This window comes from Acipenser ruthenus, chromosome 6, assembly GCF_902713425.1.
Source record: "Acipenser ruthenus chromosome 6, fAciRut3.2 maternal haplotype, whole genome shotgun sequence".
NCBI classification, from domain to species: Eukaryota; Metazoa; Chordata; class Actinopteri; order Acipenseriformes; family Acipenseridae; genus Acipenser; species Acipenser ruthenus.
The window spans coordinates 55,883,880-55,901,879 of record NC_081194.1 but is presented as its reverse complement, the minus strand read 5'-3'; the positions used below and the strand labels follow the sequence as shown (position 1 = coordinate 55,901,879).

The 18,000-nt window shown below is 38.5% G+C and overlaps 1 protein-coding gene across 2 annotated transcripts in view; it reads left to right on the top strand.

The window, feature by feature from the left end:
- ephx2 (epoxide hydrolase 2, cytoplasmic) overlaps positions 1-18,000 on the top strand; it is a 75,140-nt gene that overhangs the window by 9,247 nt on the left and 47,893 nt on the right. For both annotated transcript variants that reach the window (XM_034018042.3, XM_059025548.1), the window contains exons 2-10: positions 125-209; positions 2,724-2,883; positions 4,345-4,535; positions 8,408-8,530; positions 10,410-10,484; positions 10,766-10,861; positions 12,732-12,810; positions 15,983-16,017; positions 16,952-16,978. In XM_034018042.3, coding sequence (XP_033873933.3) covers positions 125-209; positions 2,724-2,883; positions 4,345-4,535; positions 8,408-8,530; positions 10,410-10,484; positions 10,766-10,861; positions 12,732-12,810; positions 15,983-16,017; positions 16,952-16,978 — 871 coding nt within the window. The remainder of the gene's footprint in view (positions 1-124; positions 210-2,723; positions 2,884-4,344; positions 4,536-8,407; positions 8,531-10,409; positions 10,485-10,765; positions 10,862-12,731; positions 12,811-15,982; positions 16,018-16,951; positions 16,979-18,000) is intronic.

Here is an 18,000-nt window from a genome sequence, read left to right as displayed (position 1 = left end):
GACCTCTTTGAAATTTTAGTAACAGGACCAGAGGACACAGTTGAAAATAGAGACTGGGAGGGGGCTTTAGACCCTGTGTTGCAGCTTCACATGGTCTTGTTTTCTCTCGTCTCTTCTTCTCTAGGGGTTTCCTCCAGAAAACCATTGTCAATGGAGGGCCAGAGAATCCATTTTTTCGAGCCGAGAGGGGGCAGATCACACTTTCTCAGGTAAAACGTTACACCAGTTATGGTTTGTCATATTATTAGTATGTATTTACCCTAAGTACAGTGTACAGTACACTATACTACTTTTTAAATACATTTTTTCGTATTCGGTGGTCCCAGGTAAATATTTCTTACCAGATCTAATTTTGAAATTTCTCTTGTATTCATTCAAATCCAATGACAGAATGGCTGGGCAAATTGCACTGTTCTAAAAAAATGTTGTGTTGTTAAGCAGATGCGGAGCTTGATCTAAGGAAAGTAATTATATGATATCAGATGTTAATTATAGGTTTAAACATGATTTCTTTCAAAGCATTGTGCTTGTTATATAAAACGAATACTCCATGAACGTTCATAAAGTGACATGGCTATTTCAATCATGAGGATAGTTGTAAACAACCCACTTGACCCCTTTGGGGGCTCGAGGGTTATTCGTCTATCTTCATTCGTGGAATAACTGCAGTGCTCTTTGAATGTTCATGGTGTGTCCTTTGATATGTATCAGTCAAGTTGTGCTGCACAAACTGATTCTTCAATTATTCGGACTGAGCTCTCCACAGGTGAGGGTCATTGGTGTTGATTGGACTAATTCACCAATCCAGGTGAAACAAATGATCAAACAGCTGCTTGGATTTGTGTGGACTGTAGTTATCCACAGTGTTTCTTCAGTTGTTTTACTCTAAATGGTAAATTAGCCCAATTAACCCTGATGTCCCTCACCAGATTGTCAGCACCTGATTTCTGTGGAGAGCTCAATCTGAATTATCGAATAATCGGTTTATGCAGCTCTACAGTCAAAGGTCATTCCTTGACATACCTGGTCACCAGTGCATGCTTGTCCATGAGTGCATTATATTAAAGTCTCAGTTCCCTAGCTGAATTACTGTCAGGGAGTGTTCAGCTTAATCAATGCTATTGGCTATGGAATGCATTTGTTTATTTGCTATGTCCCACTTCTCTATAAATGTCAGGGGAAAAAAATAGAATCCTGTTTAGTCTAGAGAGCACTAAACCCCTTGTGCAGTGCTGTGGGTTGCCAGGCATGAAATATCAATGGGATTGATATATTTGTTTTACTTACCCTGATCCTTGCAAAGCTGTGCCTTTGAGTCTGTGGGGACCTGCTGTGTTAAGGAAACACTGTGAGCATGTTAAACAGCTTCAGCAATAGCTGAAAAGAGTCCCTCAGCAACTTACAGTGCAGAAAGCAGTGCTTTATATACTGTGCGGAGTAAGTGAGCCAAGTCAGAGAATGGAATAGAGTGCGGAAACTAGAGTTAGAGCTTGGGAGCGTAGCCTGGGGCAAGAACTTCAGACAGAAAGAAAAGGCTTATGGTTGTCCTGCCCCTATATGTATTTGTATTATTATTTATATTATTGTTTGCGGCGTGGATAAAAGCGCCGCGTATTTGTTATTGTTTTTATATTTTAAAAACTTTGTGAGGATGCGTGGCTGATCAGCTACTGATACTAGCTGACAGTCACGCATCCTTACTAAACTCGTGCAGACTGTGGCCGAGGGTTAATAAGATAATTAACAGCTAGTTAACCCCTCGGCCAGAATATAAGAACCTGCAGCTGTCCGTGCTTGGAGCAGAGTGTACAGAGGAGAGTACGGGGAGCGGAGAGAGCGAGGAGAATAAGATAAACAACTGCTAAGTATCGTGCTGGGGTAAAACCAGCACGCTTATTTGTTTATTTCTATTTGTTTGGCCAACTTGCCCTTTGGTGTGGTCAGAATGTATTATCTCAGTTAATTATTTACATATTTAATACATAATTCTTGTGAATCGAGAAAGTGAAGACGTAATTCAGACGTGGGGAATTGGATTTCTAACCCTGCTCACTAAGCAAAAGCTGCATTTTCTTTACACCCATTACAGCTTCCTTGTGTAAGCAATTAGGTATAAAGTACAGTAGAAAAAAGAATGGGTGTCAAAATAAAGAATGTTTATGAAGTAATGGGCTAGATTCTCAGGGCACTTTATAAACACTTAGTCATACAGAACAGTAGCAAGTTGATAATGATAGTTTGCTTTGAAGAATGGTTACTTCATATCAATTTATTAGGCAATCATGATGAGCACTATTCATTGTCTTTAGAAGCTTAGACATTTTTATCACTTGAAATACACACCAATAATGTTACTAAACTAGAAATACACTCAGTAAGACAAGATGAGCTGGATTCTCAAAGCTCTTTACTCATCGTGTCCTTCATTTATTTTATTTCAATTCTAAAACAAATAAAACATAATTTATGACTACTTACAAGCCATATTAGTTGTTTATTTCTGGATTGGTAACTTTATTGTTATTCAGATTAAATAGCTTTGGAAATTGAGCCCGATGTGATTGAGCTTGGAGCTAATGTTAAAGTGTCTCTTATTCTCTTTAGAATTGTAATCATTGTTTTTTTTCTTTTTCTTTCAGAATAATGATTTGAAAACTAACATTTTGAGTTCCCATCTGTTGTTGTCCTTTTTAATTCCATTGTCTTTGTATGTGTCTACTCAGTTTGTTCCAGAATTTGAAGCAGAGTGCAAGAAGTCTGCCAGCAGCGAGGGAGTCACCTTGCCCCCTCAGTTCTCTGTCCAGCGCCTGTTTGAGGAGGTCACAGCAGCCTTGAAGATCAACAAGCCCATGCTAGAGGCGGCTGTGAGACTACAGGATAGCGGTGAGGACTGGGTCCTGGAGGCTGGGGGGGCAAAGCTAATTATGTATTATCCTTATATTTTGTAACATTGGGGGGAAATTCACGAAGCCTTTTTCTAAGTGTCATAAGCACATTTGTTTTGAAAGGACAAAAAATACCTATTGAAGCTACAGAACTTGAAATTAATTGTTATTACATGAATTAGTCATTTAGCAGACACTCTTATCTAAAGCGACTTACAGAGACTTGGCGGTGAACTATGCATCAACAACCGCTGCTGCAGAGTCATTTACAATAGGACCTCAGTTTTACGTCTTATCCGAAGGACGGCACACAAGGAGGTTAAGTGACTTGCTCAGGGTCACACACAGTGAGTCACTGGCTGAGCCTGGATTTGAACTGGGAACCTCGTAGTAGCAAGCCCTTTTCTTTAACCACTGAACCACCAAGCCTAAATAATGAATTAGATCAATTAGTTGAAGATTGGTGCTAATTGGGGTCTGGGAAACCAGACATATTAGACATATCAGGTGTTTTTGTATTTTCAGAACAAGATTGACACTGTGGAGTAAAAGGTGATGTGAATCCCCTCATGGTTACGCACAAGTTTTCTCACAATCCAGGGTTTCCCAATCCTGGTCCTGGAGGACCCCTGTGTCTGCTGGTTTTCATTCTAATTGAGTGCTTAATTACTTAACTGATTCCTTAATTAAACTAATACTTTGCTTGTTATACCTTTTTACATGTTCTCAGCTCCTAGAAAGTTGCAGATTTCAAGTTACTTATAAAATGTTATAGTTCACTCAAAATCTACAACAATGAAAAAGGTTTAATAGTAAATTATTAGCTCAATTAAGGGATCAGTTATGTAATTAAGCACGCAGTTGGAATGAAAACCAGCATACACAGGGGTCTCCAGGTCCAGGATTAGGAAACCCTGATCTAATCTATCAGTTGTGAGTGACTATGCATTGGGTTCACTGTACTTTGAACATCTGAGGGCTCCTCCAGTGTGAACAATGAAACCATTATACAGGTTGATCTACTAAAATTGAACTTTCTGTGTTTTTTTTGTGTTTGTTTTTTAAACACAATTTAGCATATCTAAATACCATCATCAAACTGTGTATGAAATGTTCTGAAAATCAAACTTCAAACAGTGCAATATCTAAGTGTATTTATCTCTGTTAAAGTAGGTATATTGCCTAGGAGGGACCTATTATAATATGTTTATTACAGTATTTAGATCTGCCACTGCTTTGATCAATTGCTTAGACCCCAAGAAAGAACAGAACTGGCTGCCGAACGGCATTCTGTCAATTAATTGTTCTACAGTAGCAGCAGGGAGATATTGGAGGAAGGTGAAGGAATTTCTAAGTGGGAATTGTAGAAACATGTTATAGGCAACCCTTTGCAGACTTGTTTCATGCTGCAGATGGAAATGAGGCAGACATTGGCTGACACTGGACTAATCTCCTGCAGGTTTCAAGACCTGCGTCCTGACCAATACTTGGGTGGACGACTCTGCTCAGAGGGAGGGCACTGCCCAGGCACTCTCCTCCCTGAGCGGACACTTCAACCTGCTCATTGAGTCCTGCCGTGCTGGGATGAGGAAACCGGAGCCTGCTTTCTACTCCTTAGCCCTGGACAAGCTCAACGCCAAACCACAGGAGGTGAGGAGCAAACAGCCAAGACAGCTGGGACTTTCATTTCACTACTTCTGTTATTATTCCTCCTTGATGTGTTACCAGTGGCTCACCTTGTAAAAACACTTCAGTTTGGATTGCCATGCAAGTGTGGTTTGAATTCCGCTCATGCCAGGTTGCAGATCTTAGTTGGTGATCTTTTGATGTCTCCTTGTGTTAGGAGGGAAAGCCGACTGGGGCTTTCGTCTCATCACACTTTGGTGACATTTACAGGTCGAGGGGGAGACTTCCCAGTGTTTTTAAAGCTTGGTAACAGAGGTTACCCGTTACCTGTGGGATGCAGTGGTTAGATGATTTTAAAATGTGTAGAAAACCAGGTGAAATTAATTAAAAAATCACTGAACTAGAGTTATGTTTTTGCTATTGATACTAACCTTTTTATTTCATTTTTTTATTTTGTATTATTTTACTTTGGGGAAAATTGCAGTGTTTTCATCATGCAAGCTAATTTGCATAGTTTGTTTCACTGACATGCAATTTGATCTCCAAAGTAATCCCGTTGGCATCCATTTGGTTACTCTAATAAATGCATGTGCTCCAGCAATCAAGCTATGAGAGTCTTGGATCTGACTTCCCCGGTATATCCATTTGTGTACATACTGTTATGTGATACAAAATGTGATAATTTTGAAAGAATGTTTTTTGAGCTAACTCATTTTGCTTGGGGAACTAAAGTAACTCACTGTCATATGGCCTTTCAGGATTGGAGTTTTTGGGAAAATTACCATTTTGAAAGTGGTTCTGTTTTCATTTGTGCCCCTGCATGATATTTTCCCCATTGAGAAGCATTGCACTCAGTGTAATAGGGAACAGCTGCAGTTGCAATTTTGATCACCTTTCCCTGTTCAGCCAAGTTCATTTCTTTGCAATGGGGAAATATTTTGCAGACCAAACATTTTATAATGGTGTGACAATGATGGCTTGTGGTGATGTCAGACCAGGAAGAGAGACACAGTGCTGTGAGCATGAAGCGCTGATGCACGTGTTTATTATAAATAAAAAAAGGCTGAAAGAAAACAAAACACTTTTCAAAAGAAAACGGCACGGTAGCCAAAACAGACACACAATAAAGAGACAAACAAACACTGTGGACAAAGAAGTATCATGCTGGTCCAAATCCAGCACGAGTAGCAATGTTTATATTTCTTTCTCTGTACCTTACGTTCCTCCTCTGAACAAAACCCAACCCAGAGTGAGCGATTTATGCAGCTGTGCCTGGGCTCGATTGCTTGTTAATCACTCAATTGGGTCCAGACAGTCTGCATGTGAACTGCTTTGGCAGGGAAGGGAATCAATCCTTCCCTGCTGACCTAAAACACCTGTGGCCCACAAACATTTACTTTAAACAATAATAACACATAACACAAAATATAAAATATGCACAAGGGCACCCTGTCATAAAAGGGCTACGGTCTCAAAGGGTTAAAGGGTAAACTGCCTTTTTACTTAACAGGTTACTTTTTGTCATTTACGTTTTCCTAATGCTTTTGTGGCAGAATAGCTCTACACACGGGTGTGCAGGTGTGTGTGTGTGTGAGTTTGGTAGCTGGTGGCCATCTTGGTGAATGGGCAGCCTGGAACAATGATGGCCACCGTTTGCACAGCCACATGAGTTTGATTGATTGTTTGACTGTTTCATTGTTTGATTGTGTGTGATTAAGAACATAAGAAAGTTTACAAATGAGAGGAGGCCATTCGGCCCATCTTGTCCGTTTGGTTATTAGTAGCTTATTGATCCCAGAATATCATCAATCTTGAAGGATCCCACGGTGTCAGCTTCAACAACATTACTGGGGAGTTGGTTCCACACCCTCACAATTCTGTATAAAAAACTGTAAAAAAAGTGCCTCCTATTTTCCGTTCTGAATGCCCCTTTATCTAATATCAATTTGTGACCCCTGGTCCTTGTTTCTTTTTTCAAGTCGAAAAAGTCCCTTGGGTCGATATTGTCAATACCTTTTAGAATTTTGAATGCTTGAATCAGATCGCCGCGTAGTCTTCTTTGTTCAAGACTGAATAGATTCAATTCTTTTAAACCCGGAATAATTGTGATCACTCTTCTTTGCACTCTTTCTAGAGCAGCAATATCCTTTTTGTAGCGAGGTGACCAAAACTGGACACAATATTCTAGATGAGGTCTTACTAATGCATTGTAAAGTTTTAACATTATTTCCCTTGATTTAAATTCAACACTTTTCACTATATATCTGAGCATCTTGTTGGCCTTTTTTTTATAGCTTCCCCACATTGTCTAGATGAAGAAATTTCAACATAGTCAACATAAACTCTTTTTCATAGATTCCTTCTTCAATTTCAGTATCTGATATTTATAATGCACATTTGTATTGCCTGCGTACAGTACCTTACACTTTTATCTATTAAATATAATTTGCCATGTTTCAGAATTGCCCAATTCTGAATGCGGTCTAGATCATTTTGAATTACCGTTGCTGCTGCAACAGTGTTTGCCACTGTTCCTATTTTTGTGTCGTCTGCAAATTTAACAAGTTTGCTTACTATACCAGAATCTAAGTCATTAATGTAGATTAGGAATAGCAGAGGACCTAATACTGATCCCTGTGGTACACAACTGGTTACCTCGCTCCATTTTGAGGTTTCTTCTCTAATCAGTACTTTCTGTTTTCTACATGTTATCCACTCTCTAATCCATGTGCATGCATTTCCTTGAATCCCTACTGCGTTCAGTTTGAGAATTAATCTTTTATGCAGGACTTTGTGAAAAGCTTTCTGGAAATCTAAATAAACCATGTCATATGCGTTGCAGTTATCCATTGCCGATGTTGCATCCTCAAAAAAATCAAGCAGGTTAGTTAGACACGATCTCCCTTTCCTAAAACCGTCCCCCAGGATACTCTTACCATGTAGGTAATTTTCCATTTTGGATCTATATAGTTTTGGATCTACCATTTTGGATCTATATTAAAGTTTCCATAAGTTTACATATAATAGAAGTCAGGCTTATTGGTCTGTAGTTACCTGGTTGGGTTTTGTCTCCCTTTTTGTGGATCGGTATTACGTTTGCAATTCTCCAGTCTGTCGGTACAACCCCTGTGTCAAGAAACTGTTGCATGATCTTGGTTAGAATTTTCTTAAATAACTTCTTTCATTTCTTTGAGTACTATTGGTAAAGTGTGGAATGTGGCCATGAATTGTTAATTGTCAATCAATCTCTGGCCACAGGGTATAAAAGGAACGAATAATGTTTGTTTGGTGAGAGTGTGTAGGGAGTGCAGTGGAGAGAGTGTCACAGAGTTTTGTGTTTGTAGAGTTTTGTTTAAAATATTTATTTTGTTCCTGTGTTTTGTTTGATTTGTTGTTATTAATAAAAGTGTGCAGAAATGCTCTTAGCTTGCAGTTTCCGTGCTTTTGTCTAATATTTCAAGGGCGCAGGAGACCAGCCTTGCCTGGGACGCTACGCCACAGTTTTACTTCTTACGTGTTTAATGTCCTGTTAAGTGTGCTCTCTATCAGTTTTCACTTGTTTCTACATGCATCATTATTTGCCATGCAGATTGTTCAGGCAGAAATATCCCTTGTCTTTCTGAAGACAGATGACTTTAGAAATGACCACTAGGAATGTGCAGCAGTCCATGTGTCTAACTGAGATTGTGTATAGAGATTCTTCATTTTTTAATTAACAGTTGCAGAGGGGACAGCAATTAGAGTTGCACAATCCTAGTCAGAAAATTTCAATACAGAACAAAAAACACTTTCCGATAATAGTTGTTTAAAATTGTTTCCATTGTAGTATGTGGAAACAGTGGGACCAGACTGTGATCAGGCAGTTTGTAAACTGTGCTATATGCTGTTTTTTTCAGGCAATTTTCCTGGATGACATTGGTGCAAATCTGAAGGTGGCTCGAGAGATGGGTATGGCCACTATTCTGGTTGGAGACACCACAGAGGCCCTGAAGGAGCTGCAAACTCTCTCTGGAGTCCAGGTACTGTGTGAAGTCATGTCTGTTACCTGACAGTTCAGTGTAGTATATATACTTTTAAGGGAATCTTTTTTAAGGGAATACATGTATTTCTGACACAGATCCAAGGGAAATTCGTTTTATGGACTGTCTATCTTACAAACCACGACACAAATCAGCACAGTTTATATAACAAGCAATCTGTACCACATGACTGAGAAGCAGCAGGTTATAATGTAAACCAAAGTAAACCAGGTTTATAATGTAAACCAAAAACACAGTAATACCTGTATAGTACAAAGAATACTATAACCTGAGTCTACAGTACTGCTAAAATTTGGAAAAGAGTGCACGTTATGTTCCATGTACTGTGTATGTGTCAAGATAGATCACTCAATGTGCAAGACAAACTAACAACAGAGTAGCAGAGTGGTCTTGCTTTACCATGTACTGTATGATTACACTTATTTGGAGATTTATCTGGAGAGAGACTGCATTTTTTTTATCTGGATGTTTGATAAACACAGGGTTGGACGCTAAAGCCAAATTGCCAAAGGTTTTTTGTCTGTTTTGGCTTTTAACACAAGATTTACCTCAAAATGTATGACTGAGTTTGCGAACAGAACATATAAACATTACAGGTAGAAATAAAGCCAAATGAATTAGGCTACAGCATATGCAGTAAGAATATTATTCATATACCAAGTACCTTCATTAGGTAAGGAGTTCCTAAGAAACTGTCTGTACCTGCAGTCTGCCCTGTGTATCACCATTTCATTTAAAGCCATTCTCGCTCATTAGTGGCCCTGATGAAGTTAGCAGGTCAGTAAAAAAGCTTGGCTGGAGATGACCTGCACCTCTTTTACAATGCCCTTCATTAATAGTGTCTGTTATAAACTGCAGGGAGGGGGCGGTGACTGTTGCCCTGCTGTAAATCTCACACTGGCACTCTTTCCATTTTCTCGCTACCTTGTTAGAGAGAGCTTGTAAAAAAGATTGTAAATATGTAACTGAGCTTTTTTAAAAGCCTCTGTCATTGTTTATGGAGGGCAGCTTGTAAATTGTAAATATGAAGAGTGCTTGGTGCAATAACATTAAATACTTGGATGGTGTTCATTCAGCTTCTGGACTTTCATGATTTTCATTGCTATTAGTTTTAAAAGTGAAGGGAAAGGCGCCAAGCAAGTTCAAATTACAACTTAGTTGTAGATAGGAACAGTTTGGTTATTGTTTTGGTAGATTCTATTCTAGCTAGTTTTATACAATTCAAATGGTTCTGTTCCTTTCAGAAAAATGCACCTCCGCACTTGCTTCAAAAGAGGTGGACTCTAATAAGATATTGCATTCTGGTGCCTTTAGATCTTTTCCCTCATTCTTACTGTAGGTTCACCCCTTTAAAAGGTTGTCACATACACTAGTCATATAAATATAACCTGTTGTAGGAGTTTAATGTTTGTTTATTTTAGCTTTCTGTATTATCAATGTAAGCAGTGTTGTCATTTTAACTAGATGTCATTTTAATAACACGTCAACCTGTTATTGTTTAATTTTGCTAATTTTCATTTGGATCTACATGTGTTTCTTTGTGGTTGTGTGTGTATAAAAGAGGTATAAACCTGAAACCCCTCCCCATCCTGGATAAAGAAGATACAACCAAGGACTAGAACCCTTTTGAAAAGCATCTGAAAAAGTGTTTGAAAAGTGAATTCAATCCTGTACCACTGACAATTATTCACAAAACTGTCAGCCATTTGTGAAAGTGCTTCTATGTTATACCACAAAGTTGTACTGTCAAAAACAGACTTTGTTATTGTCGCTTACTCTAGTTTACTTACTGTATGAAATCAAGTTTAATAACAGTTCAATAATTTACACTTTTTATTTTCTTCTTTTCCCTCGTCAGCTCCTTGGCTGTGAAGAGTTTATGCCTTCTTACTGTCGGCCCACGGATGTTGCTCATGGATTTGTTTCAATCAAGGTAATGACAGAGCGCAGGGTCAGAGTGCAGGCAGTTCTCTTCAGCTCTAGTTGCCTGTCATGGACATATGTAACATAGGCTAGATTAGCGAAAGTGCCCGTATAGAATTAAGAGTCAGCACCATGGGTTTAAGCTTTGTGAACAGGACCACAAAGTGGTGCTATGAAAATGGCTGCATGTGCATATTTCTCAAGAAGATTATCATGTTCTCCAATTAATAAAGTGGTGTGAAGTAGAGATGCAGCATATAGGAAGTAACTGATCTTTTTCTGTTTTTAAAGCCTGGAGTGAAAATCCATTATGTGGAGATGGGAGATGGGCCACCCCTCTGCCTGTGTCACGGATTCCCTGAAAGCTGGTTCTCCTGGAGATACCAGGTAGATATAAGATGGTCTATGTGACAGGGTAGTGTCACGGCCCTGGCTGGTTACCTACAGGAATTAGACCCAGAGACAGAAAGCCACAGTTTTAAAGCACTGTTGTGCACTTTATCAAACACAAAGGAAACGAACAAAACTGGTACAAATAAACAGGATACTCACGCCAAAATAAAGAGTTCAAACAAAATAATTCTCACCTGTAGGATACTTTAACTCCATTCCTGCCAACCTTACATTCCCACACACACTATTTACATTATAGGACTTTTGCCCTGCCACAAACAGAGGAGTAGTTGTAAAACTGTTTAATCATTAAAAGAGAGCTCAATGTGCACCAAGGGTTTTCCATAGTTCAGGACAAACTGTGCAACACAGAAATATAATACATTTTATTTGTTGATTATGGAACATGACAGCATTGAGATTGATTCCAAAACAAGGGCGAGAGTTACTTGTTTATTTATGATCCCTGATTTGGAGCAAATTCGATGTGTGTAGAGGGCAGTCCCCTTTCAAACTTCATATACAGCTATGACCAAAAGTTTTGCCTCACCATATAGAATTAACACATTTTGCTTCATAAAGTCATTTATGAATCTAATATGAAATACTGTACCACTATTATGGCTTCCGGTAGACCTTTGCAATATCATTATGCAGTTTGTTTGACTTATATGATGTTTAGAAATAAAATATGTAAATGATATTAATATATTTTTCTTTTAATTATGTCTCACTCCTAAATTTCTAGGTGATGCAACACTTTTGGCCACAGTCGTAGGTATTTGGTTCCCCAGTGCTTTCCCCAGTGGATTATAGGTTGATCTTATCAACCCCTTTGCAGCCTTGTACCCCTTTCTCCACTGGCACATCTGACCGTGATGGCTCGGTACGGTACGGGTGGTTCTCCACTGGCTATTTGTCAAGCTGAACGAGAACCAAACGTGAAACTCCAGCCTCACAAGACATCTGAATCCGGCTGAGAGCCGAGCCAGGCCAGGGGTGGGGTTAAAGATTTTTGTCATTATGTTGCATCAGTCAGTACACTCCAGAAAGAGACAAACAACATGGCGGGCAGCAAGTGTGATGAGTGAAAAGTACAGCGTTGGGACGCTGAGGAAATGCAGGCTCTAGTTTCTCTGTGGGCAGATAGAAGTGTTCAGGAAGATCTGGAGTCGTGCTTTAGAAATGAGAACTTTTATGCACAAATTTCTGACAATTTGAAGCAAATGGACATAAACCACGGTACAGTACACTTAACTCACACACTCAAAAACACAAAATTCTACCAAGTTTCTCATCCTTGACCTTTATTATATTAATATAAAGAAAAAAATGCAAAAAGAAATACTAAACTTATTTACAAAAACATAGTAAAACAAAATACAGCTGTACCATACATAGAACTACGGCTCTCGTTGTGTAGCGTGGCTTCTTTTTTTAAGCACCCAAACAAAAAAACAGCAACTATCCTTTAACAGGATATCTTTGTCAAATCATATTTTTAAAACCTTCTTTTTTCCCCTTTAACAGAACTAATTGAACTTTATTAAGTCGATGTAATCAGTAAACATCTCTGGATTATAAAGAAATTCTTAAAAATATTTACAAAATATACAGCGATTCAGATACTTCCGTACTGTTGGTCTTTAATTTTTTAACAACATTTGTTTGTGCGTCTCTTGGCAAACTGAGTTAAATAATAAATAAATTTGTTGCGTGTGACGTCAGTAGCTAGCGCTTTACCTTGTCAGTCTTTGTGTTCTGTGGTTCAAGCCCAGCCTCCAGTCGCCCGTTATTTCCTCATTTTTCTTCGGAGGCACTGTATACCAGCGGAACCCGTATAACCCTCTTTGCTCTGCTCTAGATCCCCGCTCTCGCTGATGCAGGTTTCAGAGTCCTGGCTCTGGATATGAAAGGCTACGGTGAATCTACAGCGCCCCCTGGTGAGTCATTGCACTGCTTTCAAACTAGGCACATGCAGGTGGAAGTAACATGAGAATCTTGACAAATATTTAGTTGCAAGTGTCATTTTAATAGCTTACATTACTCCATTTCCTTTCATGACACTTCCAAATTGTATAGATTTTTTTCCTACTGCTCTGTCTTAACTGGCTGCGATCTTGTCGGTGTTTTTTGTTTTTTTGCCCTGTCTGTTTATTTCCTAGTTGTTGAGCAATCATGTGTTATCGTAAACTCTGCTGGAAAGCACTATTGGTATGTTAAAATAAACACACTGTTTTGACTACAAGTTTTCTTTAAATATCTGGGTGTAGCTTCTCCAAAATGCATGCCAAGTGATACTGCGGCACATTACCCAGGGGACTTTTTCGACCTGAAAAAAGAAACAAGGACTAGGGGTTACAAATGGAGATTAGATAAAGGGGAATTCAGAACAGAAAACAGGAGGCACTTTTTTACACAGAGAATTGTGGGAGTCTGTAACCAACTCCTCAGTAATGCTGTTGAAGCTGACACCCTGGGATCCTTCAAGAAGCTGCTTGATGAGATTCTGGGATCAATAAGCTACTAACAACCAAATGAGCAAGATGGGCCGAATGGTCTCCTCTCGTTTGTAACCTTTCTTATGTTCTTGTGCTCTTATATATTCTACGCACAGTTGAGATACGCATCCTATAGCTGCATGCTTGAAGGAGTCACCGATAACAAGGTATCTGTCAAATTTACTCCAACTACAATTAGACCCTGTGACCTACTGCAGAAGTGATTAGATAAAAGGAGTCTATAGTGCTGAAAAATCTACATAGCCTGATCACAACAGAGAGAGGGGCAGGGGGAGCAGTGATAATGTAAGAATGTGGTTATCTCTTTTTAAACAAACAGTTTCAGTATCATGGTTATCAAGAAGTACCCTTTCAATGGTATTGCTCGGGGACACTAATAAACATGGACCACCATGAAGTAGGGAGCTGCTGTATAGTCTTGAACCTCCAGGGGAAAAAAATATTAGAAATGAAAAGGTCACCTATGCAACGATAAAGGGAAAAGCTAATAAAGTGTCTACCTTAGGGAGTACACCTGAATGATAAACAGTTATGACACAACTTTCAATGTTTTTAATTAAATAGCCTACTAACAAAGTCTGTACACTCCCTGGAAAAAAAAGTAACTAAATTGAAAAAAATCCACAGCAAGTGTTTATGTACGTTGGAATCAACACTATAGAAGGGAGTCTGGTAGTGTACTTTAAGGAATGTCCAGACTGTACACTTGGTCTCATAAGCTGGTAAAAAGTGCTTTAAATAGAACGTCTGATAACAGTTTTGAGATCATTGTGTTACTTGAAGTTGTTTGGATCTTAAAGCGATTGTAGCTAATATAACAGGGCAGAGGCTGAGCACAAACCGACGACCCCACCACATCTTAACCACTATGCAAAAAATCCTGTCTCGTTTGTATTCATGGTTTTAGAGCTTTTAACCGGAGGCTGTGTGGTCCAGTGGTTAAAGAAAAGGGCTTGTAACCAGGAGGTTCCCGGTTCTAATCCCACCTCAGCCACTGACTCATTGTGTGACCCTGAGCAAGTCACTTAACTTCCTTGTGCTCCGTCTTTCGGGTGAGACGTAATTGTAAGTGACTCTGCAGCTGATGCATAGTTCACACACCCTAGTCTCTGTAAGTCGCCTTGGATAAAGGCGTCTGCTAAATGAACAAATAATAAAATCTCATCTCGTTGAGAATGGACAGAATCCATAACTGCAGTGCATCACACAACACTGCCCGTTACACTCAACAAAATAATTCCGTAATTCTTACCTGTCTTTCACTGTATAGGTTTCAAATGTGCAGTTTTGAAAGAAACACAGGTTATAGCAAACATATATTTTCATTTTACAGGGTCTGTTCAACAGCAACCTAAATACCACCATTGAGATCAAATGAATTATGAAAATCAAGGAGGGTATTTTAATGGTTTAAAAGATGGCCGTATTTAAATGCGCGTTCGTTGGCACTACACTACAGACATCTAGCTTTCACATTGCAATTCCTTGCCCATATCGGCTGGAAAGTCAAATGGTCCCCACACCTTCAATGCCTTTGTCTTTATGATTAACCAAGCAGCTGCTTCCCCTATTAAATGCTATGCTTTTCAGACAACACTGTGCTTCAGATACCAGATAGCATGTTTTAAAATGTACATGAGACCTGTATTGCGAAAGGAGGGGCACAACAGGTAAGACGGAATTATTTTGTTAGCTAAACTGAAAACTTTCAATCATTCAGATCCACCCACCGCATAGCTAGCAGCGTTAAAACTGATTTCTGAACGCCTGCTGATTTGCTCAATAGCTAGACTGGTTTTAAATTAAGAGTGGCTTTGATGTCCAATTTATATTTCCATATGATTTGATGTTTTGAAGTTTTGCGTCTTCGATAAAATATATCTGAAAGGGCTAATGTTTCGTTATATGGAAAACCATACATTCCACTTTTTCCATTCAAATGTAATAACTCTTCTAAAAAATAATAATAATAATAAATCGAGGAACAGCTGTTTTTTCTGCTGATTTTGTAAGTTTGGTTAAAAAAAAAGTACTTTAACACTTAAAATTGTGGTTCTATAAATTTTGATGAGTTTTATAACTCTGTACTTTTGTATAACGTACATATACTTTTAAGTTAGAAATACTGCACTTTACAATAATTACAAAATATAACACACAACCTGTGTATAACGCTCACTCTGTGTGTATAACAGGCATGGCTAAGCAGGTTAAATCCCTTGTGTAACATGCATCTCTGACAAGTTTGTATATCTATTCTGTGTGTGTGTGAGTTACATTATTCACTTGTTTACACAGTGCATGCTCAAATAAACAGTAAGCCTTTCTAAAAAAGTAATTGCTCTAAGTCTTACCTAATTATATATTACAATCACTTCATAGATCTCAAATGCTCCCTTATGAAAGATGCACACATTATTAGGTAATATTTACAAGTTATTTTGTTAACTTTGTGGACTTGGTTTACTCAGAGAGCCATGACCAGTAATCTGCTGATACCTGTGATTTTGAAAAAATAATGATAATGAGCTGCTGTTCTGTTTTAATAATAATAAAAAAGATAAACATTTTTTAAAATATTTTTTCCCCCTAGACATAGAGGAGTATTCCCAGGAAGAAATCTGTAAGGTACGGACCGATTCAGATTCTATTTGCTATGGGGAGAGGGCTGTGCAGTTGACCATTCTGTATGTATAATGAAGATAAACTTGATTCCGTTCTGAATTATTGCAGTTATCTAAACTACTGTATTGTTCTTGTCATTTAGAATAATTTTATATATGTTTCAAGCCTAATTTCCTGGTGACTTTTTAAAGCACCCCGGTTTCCTCTGTAGAGCACTTGAGTAGGACTTCCCTCCAGCTGGTGTAACCATTAACCTGTCCCCCTGCAGCCCAATGGGAATAACAATTTAGTCACTTTTGTTGTATAAGGAATTTCTTACTGATGTATTCCTTCCACCCACTAGAGGTAGAGTGTTCTATGGAGGCCACATGGGGGCTTTTGAACAGTCCCCAGGATAGGATGACTGAAGCAGAACATGTACAGAGTGAATCCAAGCATGAAGAAGAGTACAATAGCGAGGAGACCTGTAATATTTTAGACCCATACTAAGTTGCTGTTTAAGAGATGAAACACAGGACGCACTGTGTACGAGAAGAAAGCTACTGTCTGGGTGGATAAGATCTTAAAGGAAGAGACGTTTGTCTCCAAGTACTGTAGATGCATCCTCTACAGTTACAGCAATTATATTTTAATAGCATTGGTAAGGTTCAGATTATTAGTAGACCACTGCAGTACAACACAAACATGATATTATTAGGGGGGTAAAGTTTGATAAGACTTCCCTAGATGTGTGTGTGGAGAGCAGGACACAGCATGTGGTTTTAGCTAGAAATGTCTGACCTGAAATAAACATTCAAGTAAAATAGTTCATTTCACAAGGATCATTGTATATATATATATGTATATAAAATTGTGAACATTTGAAACAGTTTTATTTGTGTTAAATATCTCAAGCGCTGGGAAGGCACTATCATTTATAGTCTTTTATTTTTTGCAGGATTTGGTGGCCTTCCTGGATAAAATGGTAGGTTCAATGAATGTTTCATTTTACAAATGACAGCCTTTTGCTTAGATGAACCAGTGTGCAATGTTTTGGTATGGTTTAAATGCCAGCTTCTGGGTGATTGTCAGATATACACATTCAGATCTCAGTTATTCGCTGTATTTTTTTATTAGCGTTCCGCTAAAAACTTCAAAGATACAAAAACCTGAACACAGAACAAACTCACAATTAAGGCCAATCTTTTAGCTGATTTTCTCCTATTGATGGCAATATAAAGTCATCTTCAATATTAAGGTCACCATCTGCAGTGCCAAATATATCAAACCTCTGGGCTGGCCTTAATATCAAAGCTCAGAGAAACCTGTAAACTTGTACAATCTATAGTTGATTTAATTATACACGATAGCTGGTTTCACAGGTACTGATCAGTGCAAGTGTGAGTGTGTGTCTGCATGTGTCTGTATCAGAGAAATCTAGAACAACCATTATTGAAAGGTGTGATTATTTATAGAGAGGGTGGGCTGTCTCTAGATTAGTGGTCAGGACTAAAGGGGGTAGAGAACCATTCAATTAAAATAAGCATGAAAGACCAGTCTCTTAAAATGTCAAAAAAGACAGAAAATCCCATAAATAATGTGCTCACAAATTGTACAGATGCTATAAATCAAATATGAATGGGGTGCATGATAATGGGATAGCCCAGGGCTTGTGCAGTCTTGTACTGAAAAATTCAAGTGGTTGTACTTTCCTGTCCAAGTTGACACTGAAGGTCTGTGGAAGCTGCTCTACCTGCTGCCCCAAGGTACTGTCTGGAATCCTACAAGTATATACCCTTGATATATACATCTCATTTGAAAGGGGATCCTGACAGAGGTCTAGCATTGATAATTCCGCTATTTCACTGAAGGACCTTAAACTATAATATTTGTAAAATAATACTTTTTATCTGTATAATACTCTGAGATTATTATACAGTGTCATTTAATCTGTAGTATTTTGTATTAATTATATCCTGATGTAACTATCACTGACACTGTTATCTG